This window comes from the organism of the source record quoted next, unplaced genomic scaffold (genome assembly GCF_019419815.1).
Source record: "Pyrus x bretschneideri cultivar Hongxiangsu unplaced genomic scaffold, Pyrus_bretschneideri_v1 Contig16, whole genome shotgun sequence".
Lineage (NCBI taxonomy): Eukaryota > Viridiplantae > Streptophyta > Magnoliopsida > Rosales > Rosaceae > Pyrus > Pyrus x bretschneideri.
The window spans coordinates 224,534-234,762 of record NW_025999457.1 but is presented as its reverse complement, the minus strand read 5'-3'; the positions used below and the strand labels follow the sequence as shown (position 1 = coordinate 234,762).

Here is a 10,229-nt window from a genome sequence, read left to right as displayed (position 1 = left end):
TCATGCTATGAGGGCTGCAACAATATCGAGATAAAAACCATTGTTTTAAAAGAACCTGATTGCATGATAATATTGGTGAACTGGTTTGATGCGGAAAGCTTCCACGTTAGATTCCTAAGCACAGCGGTAGGAGCATGTTGATTAACATTTCTAAGCGCAGCGGTAGGAGCACAATTTATCTAGAAGTTTACAAGAAGATTAACATTTTCTTGGGCGGAAACATTTAACATTTTAACCGCAAGTAGAACTGGGGGTGTCACGTGCCAAACCTAACATTCTTCATTGTTCTCAATTCTGTCTCTCCTTTAACGGTTGTTGTTGGTCTGATCAACGACTAATCTATAATCCGCTGGTAAATAATATGCTGCCACTCCTTCTTGTTCAAATTCTCGAGACACAGAGTGATTGCGGCGGTGATGGCTGTGGCGGCGGTGTTTTTGGTGGCAGTGCTCCCCTGAATCTGAATTGGTCTCAGGTCAATCAAATTGTCAAAAGAGAATGGAGGGATCGTCATCCTCTTCATCCTCTTCCGCTATTTTTTACGACTTTCTCGATCGAATGCGAAACCCTGCTTCCCTCGATCTCGTCCGATCTATCAAAAGGTACTCCCATAACTCAAACCCTAATCGATGAAATAGAATCGAATCGAATCGAATGGATATTTAATCTGTTTGGTTTGATATTTGTTTGCCAGTTTTATCGTTTCCTTTTCGTTTTACGCGGCCAACCCTGAAAGTGATGGCAAAAAGGTTCAAGAGTTCTACGCAACCATGGAAGATAATATTAGGGATCATCCTTTGTGGGCAGGTGCCACTGATCAGGAAGTCGATTGTGCAATGGAGGTACTCTCCTCCTCTCTCCCTGTTTGTTTCAATTCAAACATGGTGGACGAATTTGGTTTAGTCTATGTTGGTGTTCTTAAGAATTTCAAAATTCGCTTCACTTGAAAGTTAATTTCGCTTTTCATCGCATCCCTTGTGTTCACAATAGTTTAAGCTTTCCGACTAACAATCGTATTAAAGAAAGGCACTATAGCACGTACCACAAAATTATTTTGTTTATATGTGGGATACTCAGCTTGGGGAAAGGCTTTGTTGTTGCTGTTGTTGGGATACTCAGCTTGGGGTGTGTTTGTCTATGATGGCTACTGCAGGGTTTGGAGAAATATGTCATGACAAAGTTGTTTTCCCGTACCTTTGCTTCTTCACCCGAGGATGCAAAGATTGACCTTGAAACCTCGCACAAAATACACTTGCTGCAGACCTTCTTGAAGCCAGAGCATCTGGATATTCCAGTAGTTCTGCGCAATGAAGCTTCATGGCTGGTACGTGTACCGCATTTGCACTGATTGTTGGGAGTGCAGATTACTGCAGGCACTGCATTCCTTTTTAGTGCTTATTTAGTTCCATTTGATATGCTAATGGATTGTTCTGTATATTGTTTGTCATTTTAGATTTAATGCTCATAGTTTCATGGTTATCCTATTATCTCCGTTATACGAAGCATTGTAGTAGAGGTCATTTTGTTTAAAGATGTTGATTTCCAGCTGAATACTTGGTTGCTCTTAAATAAGTAAATGAACCATAAAAGACATGTCATTTGCACATTTTTACTTTCATCTTAATGATTATATTTGCTTGAATAATGAATCAGGTTTCGTTTAGTAATCTTTGGCAGTTCAGGATTGAACTATACCCCTTGTGGTTTGCCGTTTGAGTGATTGTGACTTCAGTAGACACATTTTCTTAGAAATAGTAGTCCTTAATTGCAATTCATTTTCCAGCAGAGGTGTGTTAATTCTCTTTATTAATCACAAGCACCAAACAGCAGCCTTGTTGCCCTGCCTGACACACAACCAAACCAAAATGTAAATGAATGTGCATAGCATCAGACTAAAAAATTCAAGCTAAATACCTGTATATATTTGAAGTTTAGGTTCTTTAAATCATAACAGTGCCTTTTGATTTCAGCCATACTCGATATTGATATAAAAGGAATTTCTGCTTCAGCTAATTCCTTTTGTTTTTCCATTGGAGGGGAATGTGTAGTTTGAGAGACAATAAATACTCTGAAAATAACTTATTTAGTAGAGATAATTGCATAGAATCTTGGATACCATCCTCCTTCCCCTTGAATGGATTGGTTTTATGAAAATGAATGGTCATCCAGATAACTATATTCTTGAAGATCTTTTATAACTGCATTACTCTGCTTCTCTCTTTTCCTTTTATTATCAAATATCAATTTAGACTCGTATATTTCTTTTTATTTGATATAACAATATTGCACTTATTCCTTGTAAGAACTAAAGGACTAGCCTCAAATTCTCTCTTTTCTGTTCAGCTTGCAGAAAAAGAAATGCAGAAAATCAATGCCTTCAAAGCCCCTCGTGAAAAGCTTCTCTGTATTATGAATTGTTGCAAGGTCATTAACAATCTGTTGCTGAATGCATCAATGTCAGAAAATCATGTATTAGCAGGAGCTGATGACTTCCTTCCTGTCCTTATATATGTCATGATCAAGGCAAGCTTTCCTTGGTAATAAGCCATTCTGCAATCATGCCAGTTCTGATTTTTCAAATTTTAACAGTGTGAGATCACATCATACATGCCTGAAAGATTTTAGGTTTTATTACCTCATTTGTTTGGTCCTGGAGTGTGTGTTAAATGTTGATTTTTTTCCTTACTGTTGATTGTCTTCTCAGCATCATCAGAATTTTTTAGTTGGTGACAAGGTGTCCATTTGCGTTCGCAGTTACTTTGTGTTATTTAATTAAGATGTCATATTTGATGCTGGTTGTTGATCAATCATTTTAAAGTTTTATATTTATTTCTATATGCTGCATCACTAGTTACTAATCCTTTCAGCTTTGCACTAACAGGCCAATCCTCCACAATTGCATTCCAACCTCAGATTTATTCAGTTATATCGAAGGCAGACAAAACTTGTGTCGGAAGCGGCTTATTACTTCACCAATCTTGTCTCAGCCAAAACATTTATTCTTGAGTTAAATGCTAAATCTCTTTCTATCGACGAAATCGAATTTGAAGAGAGTATGCATGCCGCAAGATTGACCAATAAAGGTACAGAAAAGGACGCCACACAAGCTTTGGAAGAAATGACAACCTCACAAGGCCAGACAGATCCTGGTTCATCAGCGGTGTTCCATTATAAAGAGAGAAGTGGTAAGGTTCAAACTATAACTCATTTTCCTACCGTATGTTTGGATGAGGAAATTTAAAGTCTCAAGGAACTTTAGACTCAATTGTTAAAAATGCACTAGAAGAAGCTTTACCAATCAACTACTAAAACAGTACATAGCTACTACTAAAATGTTGCCAGTGCACTACAAGACGCTAAACACACGACTTCCAAATGACACCCTTGAAGGAGTCATTCAAGAGTTCTCTCAAATGTATTGCATTTAGTCATTTTGAAGTCCCTCTATTTTAGTATATAACCTAACAATTTTCCCCTTAGATTCATTGACTTTAAAAGTTCCTCATCCAAACACCATAAATGCTACCTTTTCTTCAGGCCCTAGTTTTGAGGTGTTGGCCTCATTTCGGATTGGATTGGATTGCATAATTCACTAGATTCAATGTATGTTGAAGCAAGAAATGGATATCAATTTAAAATCTTGTCCAAGTAGAAGTTACAAAATGTTAGTCATGCAGGAAAGTTAGTTATACCAATCCTACCACCAAACAAGGCCGAACTGATATTGGATTACCAAGATAAGCAATTAAGGTTGTGAACGAATCACAAGCTGGTATATATATCCTCACTGAATTAGATACTATATCCAACGAACACTACCCTTGTGAATTGAACCTATGCTACCTCTAGAAAAACTATAGAACTTCGACCATTACGTTTTTTTCTTCTTTGACAACAAAACAATATGTGGCTTGTTTTATTTTTCTTTTGTATGCTCAAATAATGGGAGCTTGGGACCGTGTACTTTTAGTTGTAATATTCCAAACCAAAGTTCCATAAGTAACAGATAAATGCATCCACCATTGTGAAAATATTTTTTATCGGCTTTTGTTTCTGTTAGTTACCCTTCCAGACTCTTGACTAATGGACAAACATTCTATTGAAAGCTACAGGTTCATCAAATTATCCTTATATGGACAAAGAGGCTGGAGATTTGACAGTTGGAGATGTCGAAAGGCTGCTGAGTGCGTACAAGGAAGTGGTTACCAAGTATACCAGTCTGTGTACGGCTGTTAGAAACCTTTCTTTTTCAAGGGCTGAACCCCATGCCACTAATTTAGAAGCTAAAATTGTAGTGTCGACACAGGCGGAGGAAACAGGTAAGAATTCCGATCAAAGAGGAGGATGAAGAGGCAACTTTCAAGTTCAGTTACCATTTTTCAAAATCATGACAAGTTTTGTTAGGAACACAATGAATAAATAGTCATTTTCTTTTTCCGTTGAGCTATTTGCAGAGACAACTTTTCTCAAAATGGGGTTCACGATGGGGCAAGTTCGCAATGAACTACTTAGCGGCAAAAAATCTGCCCCCGTCCAGAAACTAACAGATGCTAACTGTACACAGAGTCAAAATTACAAATCAATGAACACCGAGTGTCATGTTGAAGTTAGATACTACGCTGGGACCATCAGTTGCCTCTGCCTTTGCTCTGCAAGCTGAGTTGGAGAAAGAAACACTCTTGTTAACTCCCTTGGCTGGTTTATGGGTGTTTTGGCTTTCCTTGCGGTATGAGCTCACACGTCTCATACAAACAAACTTTGCAGGAATCTCATCAGAGCTATGAATCCTGGCACACCTGGTTTTGCTGCCACACACCACATGTATCACAAGCCAACATCCTCTCCTGACGTAAGAAAGAACCAAAGGTCTCGAGGAGATAGGGATATATGAACTGGGAATCATTCAACCAGGGGCAATGGAGCTCACTCACGTCGCTAATCGTGGATGAGCTCACACAACCAAGCCAAATGCTTGATTTTAGAAGGAGAAATCACTCTCTTCAAATGCACAAGGCAAATATAAATTTTCATTCATCCAAGTCTTCCTCCTGCATCATTCTCCCTTTCTCGAAGAAAATTCGTCCTCGAATTTCATTTGGTCTCTTTTTTCTTTTTTTTCTTTTTTTTTTCCGTCGATCTTTTGGATGTTCAACCAAGATGTTTCACAATACCGAATTTAGCACCAAAATTTTCCAAGTTCCTATAGACCATGCACACATTAATGCTTTCTTCGTGAAAATAATCACCTTGGAATAGTGCTTCCAAATCACTTCTTCAAATGAGCCAAGAGATTTCAAATCATGTTGAAAAGTTCTTCTATCAAAGGGCTCTCCTCTCATATCTTGAGCAATGAAACTGTCCCAAAAAGGATCATGAATGCTACGGATATTAAGAGCTTGTACTCCATTATATAGTTGTCCATGGAACTCTTCAACCATATCTTCATTGCCCTCGTATCCCATTCGGCCAAGTTATCGATTACATCACTGTTTTCTATATATTCCCCTTTCGTGCCAAACTCCATGTTGGAACGTTTTTCAACCTCATTACATGCACAACAAATCTCACATGCACCATTTGGACAACGATCAAAATTTGGAGGAAGATTGAGATTTAGAAAATCGTCACCTGAAAAATCGAAGACAGTCGTTTCTAGAACCTATCTAACCTCATTTACTGGAGGCAGCAACATGCTTTAGTAAATTGTAGATATTGCTTTGTAAAAATAACGAATTGAGAAATCACTTGAGAATTTAAAAACTAGACTGGAAGGGCTTTCAAATGATATATGGCATGAAGGTCGAGAAATACTTAACCTAATCGAAAACTGACCCGCAAGAGAACTGATTTTGTTTTCGCAACAGCACTGATGCTCTATGGTGTTTTGTCGATATCTGCACACACAAAATTCGGTTTGATGCACGGTTTGTTGCGTTGAAAACTAGACTTCCACAGCTTTCGAGTGATGTATGACTCTCTAGATAAAAGTCACGGGAACTGAGTTGATTTTGAGGACGAACACAAATGATGTGCACAACGCTACCACCAGGACAAAACCAAGGGTATCGAGGAGAGGGGAATAGATAACCTGGGATTCACTCAACCAGGGGCAACGGAGTTCGCTCACGTCGCTAATCATGGATTCACTCACACGACCAAGCCAAATGCTTGATTAGGGAAGGAGAAATCACTCACTTCAATTGCACAAAGCAAAATATATTTTAATTCATTCAAATCTGTCCTTCAAGGCTTTCTAGTACAATATTTATAAGCGTTTACAAATTAATAGACCTCAGGTTTCTACAACACCTTTACAACTTCCAAAATAACTTAACAAATTCCTAAATAATTAAAATACAAAACCATTGTTATTCCAAAGCATATTAATGGTTTCAAATTGTTTTCTTCAAGGCCTGCCTCCTGCATCATTCTCCTCTTGTCAGAAAAAGCTCCTCCTCGAGTTTGCATCTTTTTAATCTTGATTTGAATTTAGGTTTTTGACCTGTCCAAGGTGTTAATTGTTTGGGCTCTCCAAATACTTGAGTATTAATAACTTGAGCCAAAGATATCTTCAAAAGAGCAAACGAAAAGTCATCACATACGGCACCGAACCAGATTTGCAAAATAGTACAATCAACGACATCAAAGCCATTGAAATCATCTTCCAACCAGGAGTTTCCTTCCTTTATTGGAAGAGGTTGAAAAACTGTAGGCTCAAGACTTCCTTGTGTAGTGGTTGATGATGTAATTTCTTGAATAAACTTAATTGGAAATACTTCTTTACTAGAAATCACCAAATACCCATCATCAGAGTAATCATCATATATTGGAGGAAAACTCCAATCAACTCGTTGGGAAGAAAATAAATGTTGTTCCAAAAGTAGATGCTTAGAATTAAATTCAAAAACCTGATTACCATTCTGGGCAACAAAACATGCACGTATTATTTCCGTTTGAAATAGAGTTCTTGGCGTGCAAAATGTATACCTTTCCTCAAAAAATGCTGGACAATCTACTTTGTTTAGAAGAAGAATGGGGTGTAGCCCATATTTTAAGGCTCTAGCAAGTACGAACTTGGTCTGTGCAAGCGGACCTTCCCCAACATCAACAACTAAAATTGCACCCTTGACTATACCAACAACCCGCTCAACTTCACAACCGAAATTGGCATGCCCAGGCGTATCAACCATGTTTAACTCATTCTCCTTCCGTGGAATTGGTGCGACCTTGGAGGCGATGGTAATTCCGTGCTCGCCATAATTTAGTGGAGAACACCAATCAAAAAAATTCTCTTTGACTTCTTCATCGTTACTCGTTGTAAATTGGTGGCGAATTCCAATCGACGAAACTAGTTTCTTTGACAGTGTGCTCTTCAAACAGATTGTAAATCACAGCCATTGTCTTCAACCGCAACGGATAACCTGGCTCTGATACCACTTGACGCAGGAAAGAACCAAAGGTCTCGAGGAGACAGGGATATATGACTTGGGAATCACTCAACCAGGGGCAATGGAGCTCATTCACGTCGCTAATCGTGGATGCCCTCACACAACCAAGCCAAATGCTTGATTTTAGAAGGAGAAATCACTCTCTTCAAATGCACGAGGCAAATATAAATTTTCATTCGTCCAAGTCTTCCTCCCGCATCATCTCCCCGTTGTCATCCTTGGCCCCACAAGTGCAATCAACGGTCCAGATTTCAAGTCCTCTCTCCTTCCGGAAACGGTTCAGCCCAAGTTTTGCAAGGCATCTACCTTTCAATCGAATTGAGCCACATGATCCAAGCAGAAGTTTTACTGTAAATGAATCCTTTATAGAGTTATATCCAAGCAATTCCTCTACTTCAAACCTCTTAAACATGGCATATACTTCCTGAAAGGCTGTAGTCGCTTCCTTTTTAAGGTCGGCAACTGTCGCATTCAGGGGCAATACAACAAGTTCCGGAGGCAGGACAAAATCATCTTTGGATTCATCTGAAAGCTCCACATGACACCAGAGATGAATGCCAAGGGAGCCTTCCTCTGCCATTTTATAAGGCCTATAGTCCTTTACGAATTGCTTGCAATCAAGAAGCTTAGTTGCAGCTTCAATAATGCGTTCCTTCATCACTTGAGGGGTATAGCTTAGCATGGTGTCCGGGTGGAGAATGGAATCATATAAAAATTTGAGGTCACAAAGGATTTGCTCTTCTGATGGAAAATTCAAATCCGACTCAGATCCATCAACATTTTGAACACTTGATGACTCAAGCCTGTTACCATAATTAATGTCAGGTCAGGACTCAACGAATGCGTAAGTTGACAAAAGCAACTGAACCAAACAACGGCGGTCTCTTATTACCTGTATTCTAGGTCAACTGAAGTGGGACTGCATCGGGCCTTAACTACCATACCATTGGGTGCCAACTTCCCTCCCAGGTGTTTCAGGCAGTAATCAAGAAGCTCCAAAGAGGAGTTCTTGTACAACGCACCCCTGAGAGCTCGTTTTGACACCCAACTAAACCCACCAGCACCAACTGCTGCAAGCAGCAGCTTGATACTAGCTTGCTGCACATGTTCGACATCATTGGCCGTCCAGGCACATAAGGCCTTGGAAGGGCGCTGCTGATCAGGTTTCTTCTTAGATGATGTATGCTGGCGGGCTCTATGGATGAGACTCAACATATAGGTAAAAAGGTCCTTGATTGTTAGGAGTTGGATATCCGGTAACGATTGGTAAAAGGCAATAACAGAGTGGAGGCGAGTCCGGGGTTTCCTTGGTTGGAATATAAAAGGGTCTAGAGGCAAGCTAGACAGAGTATCCACTGCCTGTTGGTAGGAATGTTGAGTGAGAGCATAGCTCCCAGCACCCAAATTCATAACCCCAAATGCCATACCAAGAACGGCCGCTGGTGACAGCGTGCAGCATCCGGTACTCCATCCCGTACTTCTTGGACACATCCATCACACTAACTGTCCTGTCGAATGTATTTCAAAATGCCACATAAGTAATGCAATTCAGTTTCCCCTGATCTCCAAATTCAAACATAATTTGCAAAATAATATAAAAAGGTAAAAGGAAAGAATTAAGGACCTGACGGAGAGGGCTAGACAAAGCCTATCCCAAAAGTCCAAAATATGACGGGGAGAGAGAATGGCGGAGCCACCTTGTCTGCCGTTGAGGGTAAGAAGGTGGGCGAAGCCATTGGAGTGAATGACGGCGTGGAGGATGTGAGTGTTGTCATGAAGCTGAAGATACGCCCACTCTTCCACATCTTCCGTCTCAGCCGTCGTGGCGGTGGCAATAATAGAGTTGCACCACTTGCTACCGCCGTTGCTCTGCGTCTGATCACTCTCACCGCCATCAGCCCCTCTTCTTATTATGAAGTGGTATAGCTTCTTGCACACCGGATGCCCACTCCAACCTTCATTGTTTGTCGTTTTGCCAAACGAAACGTTAAGTTAAACACTATCCAAAGTATTCTCATAAACGTTTCCAAAAAAAAAAAAAAAAAAAAAAAGTATTCTCATAAACATAACTATTAATAAATTAATAACAGAGAGATGAGAGAGAGAGTGAGAGGGTGGGTGAGTGGACTCACCAACCACTCGGCACTGGTCGCAGTAGACGGATCGTCTGGAGCGGGTGACGTCCTCCTCCACGACGTCCAAGGGAAGCACAACGGTCCGGTCCCCCAGATGCATTACCCGGAGTCGGCGGAGTGAGATCTGCGACGTCACCAGGGTAGGGAACAGCGAGGAGGATGGGCACGTGACATGCGCGTGACGAATGAGGAAGCGGCGAACGCTGTCGCGGAAGGGCAGGATGAGTGCGAACGACGAATGGAAGATGATGAGGCTCAGACACCGCGAGGGGGGGTTTGACGGGATATAGGGAGAAGGATGTGCGGGAATTGGGTTTTCTATTTTTTTTTTTTTTTTGTCGGTTTAAGGTTTACGTATGGGGGTTTTCGGCCCCCCGGGGGGGGTGGTTTGGGGTGATGGGATCTAGTTTTCTTAACTTTTTTTTTTTTTTTTTGAAGATTTAGGTAAAAAAAAAAAAAAAAAAAAATTTGTCACGTGGCAGAGATTTGGTAGCCACGTGGCATATATGTGGCAGCCACGTCAGCACTTAACGGATCAATTGATGGAAAATGTAACGGATGTATTATTTTGAAATAAAATAGTACTTAAGGTATGAAAGTGAAATGTTTTGAAGATATTGTAAGGAATTGAAATAGGCTACAAACC

The 10,229-nt window shown here is 40.3% G+C and overlaps 2 protein-coding genes across 3 annotated transcripts; one reads left to right on the top strand and one right to left on the bottom strand.

Moving 5' to 3' along the window:
* The first annotated feature begins 294 nt into the window (after positions 1 to 294).
* Positions 295 to 4,443, top strand: LOC103939066 (vacuolar protein sorting-associated protein 9A). Of its 2 annotated transcripts, none has more exons than XM_009349119.3 (6): positions 295 to 602; positions 695 to 842; positions 1,154 to 1,324; positions 2,344 to 2,523; positions 2,882 to 3,185; positions 4,107 to 4,443. In XM_009349119.3, exons 1-6 carry the CDS (start codon positions 499 to 501, stop codon positions 4,346 to 4,348), a joined length of 1,149 nt encoding a protein of 382 aa, XP_009347394.2. In that variant the 5' UTR covers positions 295 to 498; the 3' UTR covers positions 4,349 to 4,443. The 2 variants fall into 2 exon arrangements, with proteins under 2 accessions (XP_009347394.2, XP_009347395.2); XM_009349120.3 differs by having other exon boundaries at positions 298 to 602; positions 4,113 to 4,443.
* Positions 4,444 to 6,200: 1,757 nt separating this feature from the next.
* LOC103956586 (PHD finger protein At1g33420) lies at positions 6,201 to 9,972 on the bottom strand. Its single transcript, XM_009368608.3, is given in 5 exon segments — positions 6,201 to 8,251; positions 8,341 to 8,849; positions 8,851 to 8,956; positions 9,073 to 9,403; positions 9,581 to 9,972. Coding segments are annotated over 5 exon segments (1,680 nt in total). The 5' UTR covers positions 9,684 to 9,972; the 3' UTR covers positions 6,201 to 7,620.
* Positions 9,973 to 10,229: the final 257 nt, after the last annotated feature.

Coding starts and splice junctions, on each gene's coding strand:
- LOC103939066 (XM_009349119.3), top strand. CDS start 499: ATGGAGGGATCGTCATCCTCTTCATCCTCTTCCGCTATTTTTTACGAC. Junction 2,524..2,881: donor TTATATATGTCATGATCAAG/GCAAGCTTTCCT, acceptor TTGCACTAACAG/GCCAATCCTCCACAATTGCA. Junction 3,186..4,106: donor CCATTATAAAGAGAGAAGTG/GTAAGGTTCAAA, acceptor TTCTATTGAAAG/CTACAGGTTCATCAAATTAT.